The following is a 21,271-nucleotide window of genomic DNA, read 5'->3' on the forward strand; positions in this document are numbered from 1 at the left end:
GGGATAGAGTAGATGTCAGGATGGAGGCAACATCATTCAGCTAATAAGTGGTGGGGATGGGATTTTTACATTTTTAGTTGTTATGCTGATACCCCCACCCTAATGAGATTACCTCGGAAAAAGAATAGCTAAGAAGAAAAGAAACCAAACAGGTTCCATTTGTTTCTACCACAGAAACTACTGAAGAACCATCCTATCTTTTGTTCTCCCCTTCTTTGATAGAGGTCCCACCTTTAGCTGGGCACATTGAAACCGCAATAAAAGACTGCATTTTTTCAATTTTCTTTGTAGGCCAGGGTTGACATGTGACTAAGTCCTGACAGATAAGTGGAAACTTTGTAAGGTGCTCTAGGAGGTCTCCTTAGAATTTCAGGAAGTGCCTTTTCTCTCATCTGTATCCTTCCTATTACCTGGAATGCAGATTTAATGGCTAGACCTTGAACACTCATTTTGTACCACGAAGAAGCATTTAGGTTCTAGATGCTGTATATCAGCCATTATCAGCCCTAAATTTGCCACCTCCAGATTTGTTTTACAATAGAGAAAATACATTTCTTGAAATAATTTTTAACGTTACTGTTATTTTGAGTCTCCCCTCTTATATCACCAATCCTAATTCAAACTGATATAAATCCCTCTTTTGAAGGCAGAGGATGGGAGCAGAACACCCACATCACACCTTGGTTGACTATTGGCTTGACTTTTAAAGCTTCAGTGAATTAAAGGAGAATAAAATTAGGAGAAAATACTTAAGATGGTGTGTAGTTGAAAAGAGGTTTCTATTCATTTTCTTTCTCCTCACTTGACACCCTTCAAGAGAAACAAATACAAGTATACCTTCTCTATTTCATTTCAATTTATTGTGCTTCATGGATACTTGTATCTTTTACAAATTGAAGGTTTACCATCCTGTGATGAGCAATACTATCGGCAATATTTTTCCAACAGCATTTGCTCACTTTGTGTGTGTGTCTCATGTTTTGGTCATTCCTGCAATATTTTGTTATTATAAAATAATAAAATAATATAAATTATTATATTATTATAGTGATCTGTGGTCAGTGAGCTTGGTGTTACTATTGTAATTGGGGCACCACGAACCACACCCATATAAGATGGCAAACCTTACGGTGAATGTGGGTTCTTACTGCTCTACCAACTGGCTAGTGACCCCGTCTCTCTCTCTGTCTCCCCCTCTTATTTTCTGAGACATAATACTGAAATTAGACCAATTAATAAGGTCAAGTGGAGAGTCAATGGGTATGGCAAACTTCACTGTTGTCTTACTTTAAGAAATTGCCACAGCCATCCCAAGGTTCAGCACCACCATGACTGATCAGCATCCATCAACATGGAGGCAGGACCTTCCACCAGCAGAGGATCATAACTTGCCTAAAGCTCAGATGATGGTTAGCATTTTTTAGCAATAGTGTATTTTTAATTAAGGTATGTACTTTTTTATTTTAGATATAATGCTATTGCACATAATAAACTACAGTATGATGTAACTATAACTTTTATATACACTGGGAAACAAAAAAATTCACTTGACTTGCTTAATGTAATATTCGTTTTATCGCAGTGCTCTGGAAATGAACCCACAATATCTCCAAGGTGTGCTTGCACTACATGCTTGGGCCAGTTTCTGCCTCTGTCCCCCATCTGGTGGCTGTGTCCAGGGTATAGGGATTCTGTGACCTACTTCCCCTCCTGGAGCAAGTGCCTACATCTGAGGCTTTGGAGAGGCAGAGTCTCAGGATTTACAGTCCCACCAGGTGTGGGATGGACATGGTATTTATACTGAGAGAGTGGTTCTTCTGCCAAAGAAGGGAAAAGAGACATCTGGTCTATTCCAGATGGACACATTTGATATGGAACTTTGAGGAAAGAGAAAGAAAGGTTTAAGGAAGATGTCTGGAGAGAGAAAGAGATGCCATTTTCACACATTTCTTCTCCCCTACCAATGTGAGAGACAATAAAAAAAACCATTTAAAATATGTTTAAATTCATGTGTATGAATGATAGGTAGAAAGAGAGGAAGAGGAAGAAAGAGGGAGAGGAGAGAGAGAATTTATATGGGAATGGCCCAGTTATATTCACATTTCACAAGTGAGACCATATAGAACCAAATTCAAAATAAGAAGCTATATCCAATAATACAGAAAATTTAAACAAAAACATTTCTTACTATACTTATCTATGAAATGGAGATAATACCTATATACGGCACTTTATTATTATAACATTAAGAAAGTTACTACAGATAACTTCTCAGAAGATTGTGATTGATATTTATAATATTATTATTATTGCTAGTCTAATAAAAATTTTATATAATCATCTTTATAAATGTTAGGAAGGCATATGATGCCATCTGCTCCTAATCAAATTTTATAAAATTTTAGTAGCCTAGAAAAGAGAAATAATGCTTCCTTATCACATGTTCTGGGGAATACTACTTTATCATCAGAGTCTAGCACAATATCTGACTCAGAAGTGATTCAATAGAAGTTTGTTAAATGCTTCTGAGGTCATTTTGAAATGAATGTAATGAAGCATTATTAACCTTTAAGGCTGAGACTAGTCTCTCTCCAGTTCCATGTTAATAAAGATTCCCTCAAGATGGCCATAGATCCTCAATTCATAAAAACTTAGTTTAAAAATTCAGTATTATTTTAGAATAAGAGGGTCAAGGTTTGTTTTACAGTATGTGCTTTCAGTACCATGACAGGCACAATTTCATATTAGTCATGACGTATCTTTTATGATCATCCTCATTTTTAAAAGTCATCTATTGACATGGTCTCAGTGAATATAGGCTGTTTAAATAAAAGGTAGGCAGGTTTCCTTAGTGAAATAGCCTTGTAAGAATTCCTCCTTAAGGTCTTTCTAAACTTAGCCACTAGATGGCAGCAACAGCTTGCCAATCACAATAATTTTGTCTAATGTTTTCTTTAATAATTGAAAACCTAATTAAGATAAGTGCTTCAGTGTGGATGGAACTGGAGGGTATTATGCTGAGTGAAATAAATCAATTGGAGAAGGACAATCATTATATGGTTTCACTTATATGTGGAATATATATTTCTTATATTGTGTGAAAGAGACTATAAGGCAAAGGAGGGGAACTGAGTGGGAAAAATTTGAGAGGGAGACAAACTATGAGAGACTCCTAACTCTGGGAAACAAAGGGTTGTGGAAGGGGAGGGGAGATGGGGTGATTGGGTGACCGGCACTGAGGAAGGCACTTGATGGGATGAGCACTGGCTGTTATAATTTTAAATAAAAACAAATGTAAATAATAATAATAATTATAAAAATATAAAAAAAATGAAATAGTTCAAACACCAAAAAAAAAAAAAAAAAAAAAAAGTAGGAGGGTTGGAAAAAGTTTTCAAAAGTCTAAAAATTAATTTTGAAGGGCTGTGAAATCAAATACACATTTTGTGTGTTTGGGCCTATGTATACTAGTCCCCCCATTATCTTTGGTTTTACTTTCTGAAGTTTTAGTTACTTGCAGTCAATTAAGGTCTGGAAGCAGGTGATCCTCCTCCTGAGGTATTGTCAGAAGATCAATAATGACCCAAAGCTATGTCACAGTGCCTATGTCATTCACCTCACTTCATCTCATCATGTAGACATTTTATCATCTCACATTATCTCAAGAAGAAGGATGAACACAGCACAGTCAGATATTTTGGGAGAGACCACATTCACATAACTTTTCTTTACAATATATTGTTATAATTGTTTTATTATATTATTATTGTCATTAATCTCTTACTGTGCCTAATTTATGAATAAACTCTATCCTAGGTATATACATGTAAGAAAAAATGGGGTTTGTAGAGGGTTCAGTACTTATATACAGTTTCAGGCATCCACTGGGGGTCTTGGCATGCAACCCTTACAGATAAAAGGGGGCTACTATACTTTATACTGGATATCCCATCACATAAATGTTTATTGAACATAGAAATTTAACATCTCTGATCTATTCTCACATTCTTATCTTTCAAATTTTGGGAGTAAGGTATAAAGGGAGAAGGACTTCCTATGAAGAGTAACACAGTTTAGAATACATAGCTCAGAGATTTCACTCTGTGGTCAAACATTCTTATAACTCCTTACATCATCATAACAATAAATAAAAAGCCTTCATAACATTAGTTACAAATACGTTTCCTGGTCTGTCCTTTGCAACTTTGAAAATAAATAAAATTGTGTGGGTTTTTTTTCATTTTTATTACAACTCCCATCTTTAAATATGGAGTATAGATTAGAATATTTGGCATTTATGTTTGAGTTTTTGTGGCTTTTCATATTTGTATTTTAATCTAATTATTCAGGAATTTAAAAATATCCTAAGTATAATCCCCTTCCCTCTTCATGGGATAACACTTACATATTAATAATAGTGGTGATTGTAAAATGCTGTTGTCAACTGAGCTATTGAAACCCTCTTAAAGAACAGGTGCTAAATGGGTGCCTGAGTGGCTCAGTCAGTTGAGCATTGGACTCCTGATTTCAGCTCAGATCATGATCTCAGGGTTGTGAGATGGAGCCCCTCATAGGGCTTTGTGAGCTGGTTGAGATAGTCTCTGCCTCTCCCTTCCTCCCGCTTTCTCTCTATCACAAAGTAAAACAAGAAAAGAAGAAAGAAGAAAAAGAACACGTGATGTAAAATTCTTAGGTAAAATGTAATGTTGTAGGCTTTGTACAGATAATTTTATTTTAAAGCAACTCTGTGTGGTAGAAATCCTCATTCAGAAGATAATGAAAAGTGAAGGTCATGGAAGTGGAGTGACTTGTCTGAAGCTACATGGAAGGGAATGGCAGACAGAGATGTCAAATTACGTCTGCTTGGTTTTCAAGCTCTCCTTTTATTAAAGTCTTTTTTTTTTTTTTTTTTACCTTATTGTTGGAAAATCTATAGCTTAATGGTAGCACTTGTATTCAGTCCTCTGTTCTGGTAAGCATCATCTCGTCTAACACTTATACAGAAAGTCTATTTTTCAGGATGTCTGGCATTTTATACCCTACTTAGCAATTTTGGAATCTTTCTTGATATATTTAGTAGTGAAATGCTTTATATAAATGCAGATTTTTTAAAAAATTCAAATGTAAATTTGAAAAAATCCTTATGCTGATAATTCTTCAGTGGAAAATATCTACATGTATTGTCAACTGGAGTAACAGTTCAATTCAAGATTTCTGTTCCCTGACATTCCTTAGCCAATGATACTTAAAAAAAAAAAAATCAAGTTGTTTGTTTATTTATTTATTATTTGGTCATTAATGTATTGCCATTTATAAGGGCACAAGAAAGTAAGCTGAATTATTTCAAAAACCAATCTTTGGTCCCCTCTGCATACCTCACCCCATGTTACAGAATCTTGCAAAGAGTGGGCCTCAGTCAGGGATGGTATTCAAAATATAACTGGTGGGACAAGGGCACTGATCCATCAAAGAGAATGCTGGTTTAAAAAGGTCCTGCAGCCCTGAGCTGTCCCCCCATTATCTTCCCAGTGGGTAGATTTCAGGGAAGTCTGGATATGGAGTAGAGGGTGGGGTGTTCAGGGTGCTTGGCATGTGAAGGGCTGAGAGAGGGAGCTATTTTCCAAAGACTAGGGATGTATTTTGAATTTAACAGCTGGTACAGCCCTAGCAGTGCTACGCTAGACACTGCAATGTCTGTTGCATTGATTGGGTTGTGGTCTCTCTCCCTTAGGGTCATATACTAAATGTGACAGAAAACCACCATAATAAAAAGTAGCACCAATAAATTCCATTTGTGGGGTCATTATAGGTTTTGAAATTTAGAGGGAGAGATTGCTTTAGATTGCAGATGTCAGAAGGAAGGCTCTTTATGGAGGAGGTTATGTTTCAACTTAAAATTGCATGAATTAGAAACATTTTTCAATATTTATCTGATATTATTATAACAAAAATGCATAAAATGTATTTTATTAATTTTTCCTTATTGTCAGCTAAAAATTTGCAAATCTTTTGCAGCAGAGGGTGAATGCTCTGTGGTGAAGCTTAGTATAGTTTATTTTTACCTTTCTTTCCTTTGCTCATTTTTCCTTGCCTAATATTAATCATTTAGGTAAAGAAAACAATAACTTTTAAGAGTATACATTAAAAATAAACTTAATTATTTGCTTTTTCTTTGGCAAATGGGTTTGCCTTGTGAATTTGAAATTTCAACTTTAATCAACAGTGATTATATTAATATACCTAAAAATAAACTATTTGGAATTTAGGTTTTTATGACCTCAGAAAGTAATTTAATTGACATATAACATTGTACTAGTTTTAGGTGTGCAACATAATAATTTGCTGTATGTGTTTATTGCAGAATGGTTACCACAAGTTTTGTTAGCATCTATCACCCAGAGTTACAATTTTTTTTTTTTTGGAATGAGAACTTTTAAGAACTATTCTCTAAGCAACTTTCAAATATACATACAGTATTATTGACAATGGTCTCCATGCTGTACCCTACATCCTCAGGCCTTATTGATCTTATAATTCATTTTGCTCACCTTTCCAACCTCTGCCTCTGGCAACTACCAAACCACCCAGCACTTCTCTGTATCTATGAGTTTTTGTTTTGTTTCATTTTTTTAGATTCCACATATCAGTGAAATCACACAGTATTTGTCTTTCTTTGACTTATTTCAGGAAGTAAATTTTAAACCTTTTTTGTGTTTATTATGATTTTTTCTCCATTTTTGATTTTTATTTTTTTAGGGAAGGAGAGAAGCAGGGGGCAGAAGGAGAGGGAGAGAGAGAGAATCTTAAGCAGGCTCCATAGGCAGCGTGGACCCTGATGCTGGCTTATCTCACAATCCTGGGATCATGACCTGAGCCAAAATCAAGAGCCAGACGCTTAACTGAGCCACCCAGACACCCCATTCAGGAAGTAAATTTTAAAAGAAATCTTAGAAATATATATTCTGAAGATTCAAGACAGATTTACATAAGGGATTTAAAATAACTGTGATAAGCAACATAGGAAGAATGAAAATATTAATTTCCATTTAAGTTAAAGTACAATTTGCCCCCCAAAAGAAAATATAACTATGTTTACAGAATAAGCATTAGCCAGGTCTTCAAAGAAAAGAACCAACCATCATGAAGACAATAAACAGGGCCAAAGTCATTCCCCAAATCCTGACTAATGACAACTGCTTGTTGTAGACACTTTACCTAAGACAACACACATATAAAAACCATTAGCAATATTGAACCTATAAACACACAGTGTCATACAATAAAAATGGATTATTATGCAGACAACTCACTATCAACAATAGCCAAATTATGAAAAGAGCCCAAATGTCCATCTACTTATGAAGGATAAAGAAGATGGAATTACTCAGCCATCATAATTTGCAAGAACTTGGATGGAGCTAAAGAGTACTATGATAAGTGAAACAAGTCCGTCAGAGATACACATACCATATTATTTCACTCACATGTGGAATTTAAGAAACAAAACAGATGAAACATAGGGGAAAAAGAAAGGGGGGAGGCAAACCACAAAACAGACTCTTTTTTTATTTTTTATTTTTTAATTTTTATTTTTAATTTTTATTTATTTATGATAGTCACACACAGAGAGAGAGAGAGAGAGGCAGAGACACAGGCAGAGGGAGAAGCAGGCTCCACGCAGGGAGCCCGACGTGGGACTGGATCCCGGGTCTCCAGGATCGCGCCCTGGGCCAAAGGCAGGCGCTAAACCGCTGCGCCACCCAGGGATCCCCCAGACTCTTTTTTTAAATTTATTTTTTATTGGTGTTCAATTTGCCAACATATAGAATAACACCCAGTGCTCATAATGACAGAGAAGACACTGAGGGTTGATGGAGGGGAGGTTGGTGGGGGGATGGGCTAGATGGGTGATGGACACTAAGGAGGACACTTGTGATGAGCACTGAGTGTTGTATCTAAGTGTTGAATCATTAAATTCTATACCAAAAATCAACATTACATTGTGTATGAACTAACTAGAATTTAAATAAAAACTTGAAACTAAAAACAAATACATAAATGAACAAAATCTGAACAGTCTTCAGGGAAGAAACAGAATTGTCTTTCATATGTGGAGTCAACAGAGAGCTATCATCAAAAAGTAAGGTTTCATGGAGAAATTTGCTTTAAAGAATATAGCAGCATTCTAAGAAATTAAAAGTGAAACCAATAAAACCTCCTAGAGTAGGGAAGTTGTGTTGTTTGCTGAAGGGCTTATACTTTTCATCACTCAGGGTGGAACCCATATTGACTCTGTTTTGTCAGGCTTATGGTGTTTGTTTTGCAGATGAAACAGGACCCTAAAGTATTTTGTTTTATTTATTTGTATTCTTTTCTTGGCAATTAGAAATGTATTTCTCTTGCCGTAGGCTAAAAGTTCAAATATAATTGCTATAAAGTTTAATGATCCGTGTTCTCAGAAATTCGCTTCCAGCCCTTGGTTAAATTCTTTGTATGTTTTGGATAAAGTCCTAGGAAGATTAATTTATTTGGCTACATGCTATCTTTGAGAAAAGTTCATTTTTCAGATTCTTTGCTCTTGCTCCCAAGATATGAATGCAATAGAGAGAGAGACAGAGAGAACTAAGGTCCTCCAGTGGCCCACCCTCTCCATGCTACTTCAGTTTACCAGGGATTCCATAGTGGTTCCTGGCTTAGCCTGGAAACAGAGAGAATGGAGGGCCTATTTCCAGTTAAAAGCAAATATATTTGGAGAAGGACAAACATTATATGGTCTCATTCATTTGGGGAATATAAAAATTATGAAAGGGAATAAAGGGGAAAGGAGAGAAAATGAGTGGGAAACATCAGTGAGGGAGACAGAACTTGAGAGACTCCTAACTCTGGGAAATGAACAAGGGGTGGTGGAAAGGGAGGTGGGCTGGGGGATGGAGTGACTGGGTTACAGGCACTGAGGGGGGCACTTGATGGGATGGGCACTGGATGTTATGCTATATGCTTGCAAACTGAACTCCAATAAAAAAAAATATATATACAAAAATTGCCGTGGTTCAAAAAAAAAAAAACCAAATATAAAATGATCAGAAAACAGATCTCATTGGACTTATGTACGATATGAAGCAAAACTTTGCACTTTCCCTTAGTGGTTCATTCCCAAGATATGGTAGACTTTGGGGACAGAGGATCTTCCATAGCAACCACAAAGAAAAGATGATGTAACTAATTTAGGGAACTTTTATCTAATATTGATGAAGCCTCTGGATATGTTTTGCATCAAGTATTCCACATTTTCTTCTTGGAAGAAAAGAAACAGTAAAACCAAATGACTATTAAAAATTCGGACCTATTGTGCATGAGAAGGTGGCCACATTAAAGGGAGAGATGAAAGCTGACAAACTTGGCTCATTCTTACAGTAGTTCTTCATGCCATCTTCAAAGAAGAGAGAGCCTATTAGAATGTAAGTTGAGAACTTCTAAATCATTTTCTGTTTTTTTTTTCTACCTGCTTTTCAACAAGCTCAAGAGAACACAGATTATTTTAAGTAGAATTAAAATAAATTATATGTTTGGCTCAAGGCCAGGACTGGCATGATCCTCATCTTTGTTGGATCATTGAGCAAGATCTAAGAAGAGATAATTTATGTAGAGATAAGCTTAGATTTTGCAACTGTATCAAAATATACTTGCCTCGGTATAAAATGGGACAGAGATGCTTTAGTAGCCGCAAAAGGTAAAAGAACAATGAATTCAACTCACATCCCTATCTGTACCACCTGGGTGTCTTCCTTGCTAAGAGAAGATTATCATAGGTTGGGTTGATATTCTACTAGTGCTCTGAACATGAGAGCTGGTTGTGTTCCCCTGCTCTGTGTGGTTCGATCTTTGTGGAGCACTCTATTCTCTTCTAAGAATCAAATACAGCAGAGAAGCTGAGAAATTAAAATGTGCATGGAAGGCTTGGGTAGGTTTAGAAACCAAGGTTGATAAGGCATTGTCTAAGAGCTTTGGGCAACTGTCAAATGGAAGACTGATATGTAGTGTATGAGGACTCTGGAGGTGTTCCTAGACTCTTGAAGAGCCCTAAGAAAGAGTTGAGTGTGATGGGCGGACTGTCTTCCTGACTATCCCATCTTCTTCTTTAACCCTCTGAAGCAGAGGATAAAATGTAAGCTGTATTATTGGCCTAAGAGGAGACCCTGCTAACTTTGAATAATACATTTCATATTAGAAAATTGGAAGAAAAGTATCTAGCCTAAGTATGATTATTGCACTCCACTAGTCCTGGGCTAATAAAACTTCTTTAAAGTATAGGGGTGCCTGGATGGCTCATTTGGTTAAGTGTCCCACTCTTGACTTCAGCTCAGCTTCAGGGTCATGGGATCAAACCCAGCATCAGACTCCAAGCTCAGCATGAAGTCTATTTGAGATTCTCTCTCTCTACTCCTCGCCTGCTCTCTCTCTCTCTCTCTCTCTCTCTCATAAACAAACAAACAAACAAACAAACAAATAAATATTTTTTTTAAAAGTAAAGTATAGGTAGTGTTCAGAGTACTTACATATTTTCCTCTCATTCTAAGTGGAAGAGAGTTCTGAGAGAGCAGGAGACAGAATTTTAGTTACACTGAACACATGAAGCAGCTCAAGGTCAAAGAGATCAGCTGACCTAAACAAAGGCACCGTGAGAGAGGGTGATAAGGGATAGATGGAGGGTATACAGGTGGGATAATTTAGACTCTTTTCCAGATTTCTTCCCTGTACATTTCCATAAAGGTGATACTCAAGGGTACCAGTCTATTATCCTAAGGTCTTCTCACTAGTGGCCATTGGCTGTAACCTTAACACCAGGAGTAAGCAGCCAACTTGCATCATTCTGTACTCCTAGTGGACTGAATTGTGTATCTCTTTGTGAGGACTGGAATTGTGAACACACAATTTTTGCAGTGTGACAAAGGTAAAAACACAGTCCGTTTGGACTTATACATGTGCAAAGCCCACCTCTGCCAGTCATCAGCATCATGAATGTGGATTGAGCTTCAATTTTCCTCCTATGTACAATGAAATAATGATATTTAGCTTGAAGGCTTATTAAATGAAGCATGTAAGGCAAAAATACTAACAATTATTGTATACTCATCAAGGTACCTAATGAGATTCTGCTAAATTCTTCTCATGCATTATCTCATTGTACCCTCACAACAGTTTACAAGGTAGCTCTAACCATGATTACTCCTGTTTCACAACGAAGACTTTTCCAGGGTCAGAGAAGATGGGCTCCAGGTGCATTTAGCCTTGGGTTATAATCACAAAGTGCATGGTACCTGTCCTAAAAATAAGTGGCTGCTCATTTCTTCTGCAGATTCCTTCACTTCCACCCTGCTGCATGTGTGGTGAACTCAAGCAAAGTTCGCTGCAGTGAGTTATTAGACATCTGTTCTGGAACCATCTCTGCAATCAGTTAGCCATGGGACCCTGAGCAAGCTGCTTCTCGCTTCTAGATTTTGGCCTCTCCTTTCTATATTGGTGGATTTCTGCAGAATCTTAAAATGTAATAGCTTCAGATCTGATCTTTTGCACTGGTCCATATATTACTTTTGTTTCCTTGTCTACTGCATGCAACTAAGTCATCTCACCCCCTGATGCTCTCCCAGTTACTGGTATGTTTTTTTCTGTGTCCCAGTTTTGAAGATATGTTGATCAAATCTGTTGTGACTCCTCTGTTCTTCTTCTAGTGGAAACCAGAACCAGTCAATGGCCTTTGAAAACTATACGAGGGTCACCGAATTCATTTTCACAGGTTTGAATTGCAGCCCCCAATTGTAGGTTTTCCTCTTCCTGCTCTTCCTGAGTTTTTACCTCATCAATCTAACTGGAAACTTGGGTATGATTATTCTGATTCGGGTTGATTCCCGCCTTCACACGCCCATGTACTTTTTTCTCAGCCACTTGTCCTTTGTGGATATCTGCTTCTCCTCTGTTGTGAGCCCAAAGATGCTCACCAACTTCTTTGTGAAGAGGAAGGCCATCTCTTTCTTGGGCTGTGCTTTGCAACAGTGGTTTTTTGGGTTCTTTGTGGCAGCAGAGTGTTTCCTCCTGGCGTCCATGGCCTATGACCGCTATGTGGCCATCTGCAACCCATTATTGTATTCAGTTGCCATGTCCCAGAGACTCTGTGTCCAGCTGGTGGTTGGTCCCTACATCATCGGGTTTGTGAACACCATGACCCATACAACGAATGCATTTCGTCTTCCTTTTTGTGGCCCCGATGTTCTTAATCATTTCTTCTGTGATATGTCCCCCCTGCTTTCCCTTGTATGTGCTGACAGCAGGCTTACTAAGTTGGTAGTTTTTGTTGTGGCTGGAGCTGTGGGAGTCTTCAGTGGTTTGACTATCGTGGTCTCCTACATTTATATCCTCATTGCCATCATGAAGATACACTCTGCCGATGGGAGGCGCAAAGCCTTTTCTACATGCTCTTCTCACCTGACCGCTGTCTCCATCCTATACGGTACTCTTTTCTTTATTTATGTACGGCCTAGTGCCAGTTTCTCACTGGATCTCAACAAAGTGGTGTCGGTATTTTACACAGCAGTGATCCCCATGTTGAACCCGCTTATCTACAGCTTGAGGAACAAGGAGGTCAAAGATGCCATCCATAGGACTATTACTAGGAGGAAGTTTTGTAGGGCATAAATTCTTATGTAGAAAGGAAATTGGAGGAGAAATCTAAAAAGACAGACTATCTGTGTAGATTCCTAAGATTCCAGGCCAGTTGCAAGTGTTGGGGGCTGATTGGTATCCCTTTATCCATTCACCTCTCCACTTATTCATCTAGTCAATCAATTGGGATCCACTCAGCCCTGTATATGATCTATTCTATGTAATATACCAATATTATAGTTCACATCTACAGACTATTTAGTTTTGCTTCTCTTAGTACTTCACAGTTTATTATTTTTTAAAGAGTTTTTTTTAAAATTTAATTTCAGTTAGGTTTCAATGATTAATTATGCTAATATATTTTCTTTCCCTGATGACCCCTTGACATTGGAGTTCTAAAATGCAGTGTTCTGGGAGAACCTGGGGGCACAGTTGGTTGTGTCTAACTCTAGGTTTCGGCTCAGGTCCTGATCCTCAGGGTGATGAGACTGAGCCCTACCTCTGGCTCTGTGCTAAGCAGAGAGTCTACTAAAGACTCTCTCTCCCTCTATTTCTGTCCCTCCCCACTGCATTCTCTCTCTAAAATAAATAGATAAATCTAAAAAAATGCAGTGCTCTGTGTTTTGCACTCATATCTAGCTCCCATCAATAGGAATCTATATATAAAAAAAAGACATGGGATTTTATGCTTAACCTCATGAGTGGGATGAAATCCTTGACTGTATACACTAGTTTTTTTTGGGGGGGGATGACCTTGACACAAAGAACTACGTATATCTCAGGGACTGGAGATGGATCTGTGTTCCGCTCTGACAAGTGGATGGTCCATAGGGATCATTTATAGTATAGTAACAGAGACTTGTGTTCATCTCTAGTGCATTTAATACAGAAAGAGCTTCTTTTTTTTTTTTTTTTTTTTTCAGAAAGAGCTTCTGATTGAAGGTGTTAAGCCTGTATTTTCTAAGAATTCAATTTTCTGGAAAATGTTGAGAGGATTATTACCTAAACTTCTGCAGGTTGGGACTTGGTTGTGTATATGGCGGTGCCTTTAAAACTCTGGTAATAATGTTTATTACTCAACCAAGAACTTAAAGAGAAATGCCATAGTTGAAGATAGGCTCTCAGTCTAGACCCACTTGTTTCTAGTAAGGCTAGTAGGTTTGTAGTATTGCCACAAGGGAGTTCATACATGCAGCTTAATTTTATGATTATGATTCTAGGGCAAGATGAGTGCTGGACAGCCTTCCAGGTCTGAGCACCATCACTGCCTGTGGAGAGTGGGAACCCACACCAGGGTCTCCATGTCCTCTCAGAGACCCAACAAAGTGACCCACTTCTATCTTATCTTTCTTAATATAGCTTTATCTCTTCTATAATGAAGACATAAATAACAGAGAGTTTCATGGAAAAAAATGGATCAGCATTCCTAGGTGACATTGTAACATCATAGCTAAATCATGGTAGAAATGTCCTCAGAATTCTAAGGAATTCCTACATCCACTTATTTGCCTAAAATGAATTTGGCAAAGTTAATTAAGAAGCTTTTTACTGAGAATCATGGCTATGGTTTAGATAAATAAATAAATGTCCTAAACTTTTGAGTACTTTCTACATAACAAAGTATTATGGGTTATTTTCTATTGATTATTGTACAATGCAGTCTCTGAAAATAGACAATTCATAAGTGAGTTCCCACTTCCACAATCATAGCATGCTTTATAGCTATGGGGCTTTAGAGATAATTTATCCTCATCAGATCACTGGCTCAGGAGAAAATATTTTATACTATTTTATGCTTTGCAAAAGCCCAAAATATGACTTGCTATAAAATGTATTTATGATAGACCCATTTAAAATTCAGGAACTTTGTTTTACAGTGAGTTTCCCAGATGGAGTAAGATTTCTCCAAGACCATTCATTGGTAGAGAAGCAACATGATATAACAACAAAAAAATTAGAATTGGAAAACACCATGCATTCATTTATTCAACAAATAATTATTGAACTTCTTTTATGTGCCAGGCACCAAGCCTCGTGCTGCATACAACAGTGAAGAAAACAAACATCATTCCTGCATCTGTGCAGTTTGTAAGATAGCAGATCCAAGATGTTCTTCTGCTCATTACCCTTCTGATGTGTCAGTCAAGTCCATAATGAGATACACAGAAGTAATGATAATATCTTCCTTATCATAGATTATCATGAAGATTAAATTAAATAATGGATATGGAATCACTACATAAACTATAAATAGTTTTTACTGCTTCTCAATAAAAACCATTCAATGAAAACAGCAAAAGTCTGGAACCAGAGTGTTATTGGAAGTGTGTCAGATCTCCCAGTATTGATGCTTTGGCAGAATCTTAGGGTGCAGTACTGGGAGGGAAAACAAAAGCAGTTGGGACAGCCATTTCAATTCTAATCCCAGATCCATCACTTGAGTTTTCTGATTTCGGGGATGTCTTTTTAATTTTACTTATAATCTAGGGATAATAATGCCAAGTTACTGAGGATTTGTGACCAGTTTCTTGAAGGGACTGAAGTTCACAGAGTGTAAGTAGGAGACAACTTTATTATTTTTCATCATTGCCCCTTCAAAAAGTTACTGTGTTATCTCAGACCTCCCTCCCACTTATTAACATTACAGGCAGATCTAATAGTTTTTCCTTGAAAACAGGAAACAAATGGTTTTCTTTCCCCCTCTGACTGTAATGTCAGACTACATACCCTTCTCCCAATTACAACATCCTCCTCTCTTGCCTCAGGTGCTTTTGACAGTGGTCAAAGGGGGCAAACCCAAGTCACTACGACTGGCCTTCCCTCTTATGTCTATGATCAAAGCCAGGATGCAAAGAAGAGGACAGAAAGAGCTGGCTGGAATAATTGGAATCTAGTGACAGAGGCATGCCTCTTTGTCTTGGGGGATTCTTTCCTGCATTCCTCAGAGCCAGAATGCCCCTCAGCCCCACTAACCCTGACCTCTGAGTTCAATCTGTTAGTCCTCTGAGAAGCCAATTTCTCTTCTGGCTGGACATATATGGCTCCTTCAGTAGCTCCCTGGCTTCTTGCCTTGACTCCTGGACTGTGATGAGCTTATCCCACCAGGAGGCTGACTTGAGGGAGTTCCTTTTTAAGATGATCCAGAATCTTCCATCTTTCATGTGGCCCATGCCTGGCTCCAGAAAACACAGGCACTGTTGTGCCCTCCAAGTTCTGGAAGAATAGGCTCTGTCCCTTAGCTTGGGTGAAGGTAAAAGAGAGTCACAGTGACAATTCTTTCCAAAGAAATCCTCCCAAAATTATTACTTCATCCCCCCAGGTGCTTCTCTTCTAGGCTCAGGGAAAGTAGAGGAAAGTGATCCAATCTGCTAATGCTGGAGGATCTGGGATTCAGGGTGGCTGCTCCCACAAGGAGATGTCCACATACTCTGCTTTAAAAGTCAACAAATTCAGCTATGCCAGCTTGTACTTGATTTGGGAATCTCTGCCAAAACTCTGAGATAACATTTAGCATCCTGGTATAATTTAAATCAGATAATAAGTGTTAAGTGCCTAGTTTGTGCCTTGCTATAATATAATAAATGGTCAAAAAATACAGACTGTATTACTCTTGGGACATTGACTAAAGTATTTTTTCACCTGTGACAATCCCTAAATATTACTGTATATAAAAAATTTTCTCTTTTATTGTCAGATAATTCATCAACCTTACTAAAAAAAATTACAATTTTTTAGTTTAGTGATTTCCCATTCCCTGAGAAAATGTACAGATCGCAGTTATGTTTTATATTTGCACAGTAATGAATTATAGAAATAAAGACTTTACTTTTTGCTTTGTTTAAATAATGAAACCTTAGAAATAACAGTTGAAGTTAATTTACCCACAACCTTCACATTAGAGCTTCAGTAATATTTGTATCCTGCCCTTTATAATACTCTCAGGTGGTAGGGAAAATAATGAGACACGGAAACTCCTTTCTCACTTGTATCTTGGATTAGGGGATGAGAATAGGAATGCCAGATTCCTAATGAATTATCTGTGTGATTTTAACTGTAAGTCTGCTCTTGTAGGTAAACTGAGGATAATTACCCTAGAGTGTTATTTTTGAGATTTTTTTTTTCTGTATTATGGTAAAGTGTTTTAGAACAGCATACCACAATGAAACCTTTTTGGGGATGAGACACTGTGAAACATTAAAAAAAAGGGAATGTGTTGGGTCACCTAGGTGGCTCAGTTGGTGGCTCTTGATTTTGACTCAGGTCATAATCTCAGGGTCCTGGGATGGAGCTCCATGTGGGGTTCCAAGCTCAGCGTGGAGTCTGTTTGAGGATTCTCTCTTCTGTGCCTCCTCCTATTCACGTGTGCACTCTTTGTCTCACTCTAAAATAAATAAATAAATCTTAAAAAAAAAGGGTGAGGTATCATTAAGCACTTTACACATCCTCTGGAATATAATAATCATTGAATTTTTAGGTCTACAAAATAAATTGAGGAAGACTGCACTTTATATGTATCACATCCCTTCTTTGTGGTGATTTAAAAAATGTTCATAGAAATCTGACATTAAATAAATCTGTTTATATTTGATTAAGCCCATGTTTCCCAAACTTATTTGGCAATGGAGCCCTTTTAAAAGAATTCTTGGTGACATGTTATTCCATGTTGCAGTTAAAAAAAACTGTCTTGTAGGGAAAGAAAGGATGTGATAGAGATCCAGATATTTCCTTTCACTTGAAATAGAATTAATTGAACTTTGAGGAGTGACAGAGCTTTCCCCTTCTCCTGATTTTCTGTTCAGAATATTTTTTCATTTACAAAAATACTTAATAAGAAAAGTACCAAATATGTATTTCCTACAAATATTTCCCCCTTTAAAAATGAACTTTTAATTCTTTGACCTAGGGAAGTTTTAAGATACGTAGTCAAATCTATAATTTTTTGCACTGATGTTAAGCTTAGAAAATGCACCATTACCCCCACAGGGTAATGTTTTCCTGGTATGATGCTTACATTTGCTACTCCTGCTCTGAGTAATTTTTCAAAGCAAAGACTGACCCCCCCCAATTCTTCACATACTTCTCATTTCTTTTCCCCAAGAAACTAAGAAAAACACTACTGCTCTACCCAGAGGTCCTTATTCCCATTGTGCAAGCCTCCTCTTCTTCTTCCCAGTGGCAGCCACTCTTCCAAGACTCCACCATGTCCTCAAAACTTGCAAACATACCCACTTTTTTCTAAGTCATCCACAGTATAGTTGATGCCAGGCTACAACTCCTACTAAGACTTAAGTAAAGACTGTACGTAACGACAGAGTTGTGTGATTCTGAGGGATAACTTGGGGCCACAACATGGCCCCCCTGAGTCTGCAGGCGGCTTGCTTCCGTGATTGGATGAGGCCCACCCACATTATGGAGGGCAATCTCCTCAAACTTCACTGACTTAAATGTTGATCTCATCCAGAGACACCTTCACAGAAACATCCAGACTAAAACAGGAGGACCAAGAGCACTCAAACTCAGACCCTGAGGCTTTGTCTCCTCCAGCTTTTATTAAGAGGGCTAGCAGATTAGCCATAGGAATTATTAATTTTGCAAAGCAGAGAAAAACGTGCTTATTTCAAAGGGTAAAAGAATAGGCTATTAACTCAAGGAGAGGGGAGCAGAGGAGCTGTATCTGGAGAACAATGTGGTCAAGAGTCAGTGGACAGGCTCAGCACCTCACGAATCCCCAGTGTGTCCAGGACTACAAGATTCAGTTCTCAGATAAACTCCACAACTGGTTGCTCACAACTGCCCACAGTTGGAGCTTACCAGGCCAGGTGGGGGCAAGCTGCCCTATCTTTGTCCCCATGTTTCTTGGCACAGCTATACTTTGCATGTTGATTGAAAAGCCCTTTTTGTTCACCAATGTCCCCCTAGAGGAACGCCTACTACAGAGTAGGTAAGTAATAATACTGTTGAATGAATAAGCTGAATGAATTGTTGAATGAAAAAGCTGTCCAATATTTAATATTATCATATTCATCCTTATTTCAGCAGAAAATATTTTCTTTGTCTCTGTGTGTCTACAGAGCTGATGGACATTCATAGCAGCGCTATTTACTGTAGTCCAAAGCTGGAAACAACCTAAATATCCATTGAAGGATGATTGGATTATGAAATGTGGTCTATCCATACAGTGGAATATTACCCAGCCTTGAAAAGGAAAATGATTTTTCTTTATGTTACAACATGGATGAAACTTAAAGACATTATGCTAAGTGAAGTAAAAATAAGATGATATATATATGTGTTAAAAGCACTACATATGGACAAAAGACAAAAAGGAAATAAAAGAAAGAAACCATCTACCTTAGTAGCAATTATATTCGTGTGGTGAGACTGGCCAAACATGACTTCTTAAAAAAATTTCTCTCTATATTTCTATATTGAGTTAAAAAATTCTTTTTAAAAATCTACTTTAAAAAGCCCTGGAGGGGGCTGGCGCGGCCGGGCTGTGCGAGGATGGAGCCTGCGGGCGGCGGCTTCCCCGAGGACCAGTTCCGGGAGGCCTGCGCGGAGCTCCGGCGGCCGGCGCTGCCCGGGGCCAGCTGGGAGCTGCTGCTGGAGGCCCTGGGCATCAGCATCTACGGGCTGCTGGACCAGCAAACTGGACTTTATGAGTATAAGGTCTTTGGTGTTCTGGACAATTGTCTGCCGGATGTACTTGCGGATGTCTATATGGACTTAGACTACAGAAAACAGTGGGACCAATATGTTAAAGAACTCTATGAAAAGGAATGCAATGGAGAAACCGTGGTCTACTGGCAAGTGAAGTACCCTTTTCCCATGTCCAACCGAGACTACATCTACATCCGGCAGCGACGAGACCTGGACTTGGACGGGAGGAAGATCCACGTGATCCTGGCTCAGAGCACCTCTGTGCCTCAGATTGCTGAGAGGTCTGGTGTGGTCCGGGTGAATCGGTACAAGCAGAGCCTGGCAATCGAGAGTGATGGCAAGAAGGGGAGCAAAGTTTTCATGTATTACTTCGATAACCCGGGTGGCCAAATTCCGTCCTGGCTCATTAACTGGGTCGCCAAGAGTGGTGTTCCTAACTTCCTGAAAGATATGGGGAAAGCCTGTCAAAACTACCTCAAGAAAGCCTAAGGAAGTCAATTGTGTGTCAATGGAATGGTTTCTCTGGGACTGCCACAGGCCACCGATGCTCAGCTTTCCTTTCACTCTGCCATCTTCAGAGAGCTGCATGCTCTCCTGCACATCATCCCTGAGTGTGTTTGCCTGACACCGGGCTTCCTTTCCCAGTCTCCCCACCCCAGGACTGGCTGCTTTCTTCCACTGTTGAATATGGGTCAGAATAGGGAAACTCTTGCTTGTTTATTTTTAAAAAGGGAAGTCCTCAGTAGAGAACACAGTCATTCCATTGTGCCATTTCAGCGGGATGGGTGGGTGGAGGAACGATAACAATGCATCCCGGGGATCCCGGGAGCTGGCTCCTTCCCAGAATGTGACTTCTTGCAGCTCAGGAGGGCCTGCTGGGAGCCCCATCCCCTTCAGAATGGAGTCTCAGGGCAACAAGACTGGATGATATGGACTGAAGTCCATTTGCCTTATGCTTTGGTGTATTGATTTGGCTGCAGCGTGAGGTGATAATGCAGTAAGTCTCTCTCCCGATCCTACTTGTGGAAGATCATGACCTGTTTTGATTTCAAACCATTCTGAAAACTAGTACAGGCCTAAGCACTTAATGTGATAACCACTTTTTTCTCATCATCCATGTCTAGATTTCTGTTTCCCACATGCCCCAGGGGAGAGGCTGCGCATACCTTGCTTATTCTGCATTTTATGGGAAACTGAGGCATCACGATGGCTCTGGCAGTTAGCAAAAGGCAAGATGCTCTGCACACAGCACTGTGATAAAGTGTCTTTCTATGCAATAAAATGAATTACCTTCTAGAATGTTTAGAGATATTGAACAGATATAGTTCACAGCGAAGGAAATATTAATTAGTGGATTGATCAACTCTCCACCTTTTCCTCAGGAATACAACCTAAGTTGCCTGCCTCTTCGACCACCAAAAGACTTCCAATTTCTTGTTTTCTCCTGAATTTTGGTAAGCCAGGATGATCTGTGGCTAAAGGCACAGCCTTCATGATCTCAGGGAAACATTTTAACCACAGTTTTATGGTACTGAATCTTGATTAGAGGTCATAGAAATTCAGGATGTGAAAACAGAAGCAGAGGATTTATTAAAACGGGCGATCTCAGACTGTATGTTTGCTCTCTGGGAAAATAGATTGATACCAATAAATACCGAGTGACTTAAAAAAAAAAAATAAATAAAAAGCCCTGGAATTTTCTTTGGAATGTCCACTTAGTTCTCTACTGTCTTTCTCAAGGATAGTGACTATCCTCTTATTTATTTATTTGTTTGTTTATTTATTTATTTAATTTTAATATAATTTATTTATTCATGAGGACACACAGAAAAAAGCAGAGACATAGGCAGAGGGAGAAGCAGATTCCTCGCAGGGAGCCTGATGTGGGGCTCTATCCTGGGACCTGAGATCAGGACCTGAGCCGAAGGCAGACACGCAACCACTGAGCCACCCA

The 21,271-nt window shown here is 38.6% G+C and overlaps 2 protein-coding genes across 2 annotated transcripts; both read left to right on the forward strand.

Moving 5' to 3' along the window:
• The first annotated feature begins 11,748 nt into the window (after window positions 1-11,748).
• On the forward strand, window positions 11,749-12,690 carry LOC121501344 (olfactory receptor 1009-like). The gene is given in 1 exon segment (XM_041773307.1): window positions 11,749-12,690. A coding segment is annotated over 1 exon segment (942 nt).
• Window positions 12,691-19,139: 6,449 nt separating this feature from the next.
• On the forward strand, window positions 19,140-20,994 carry LOC121501311 (phosphatidylcholine transfer protein-like). The gene has a single exon (XM_041773253.1). The coding sequence runs from the start codon at window positions 19,162-19,164 to the stop codon at window positions 19,804-19,806; it is 645 nt and encodes a 214-aa protein (XP_041629187.1). The 5' UTR covers window positions 19,140-19,161; the 3' UTR covers window positions 19,807-20,994.
• The last annotated feature ends 277 nt before the right edge of the window (window positions 20,995-21,271 follow it).

The sequence above is a fragment of the Vulpes lagopus genome, chromosome 11 (genome assembly GCF_018345385.1).
Source record: "Vulpes lagopus strain Blue_001 chromosome 11, ASM1834538v1, whole genome shotgun sequence".
NCBI classification, from domain to species: domain Eukaryota; kingdom Metazoa; phylum Chordata; class Mammalia; order Carnivora; family Canidae; genus Vulpes; species Vulpes lagopus.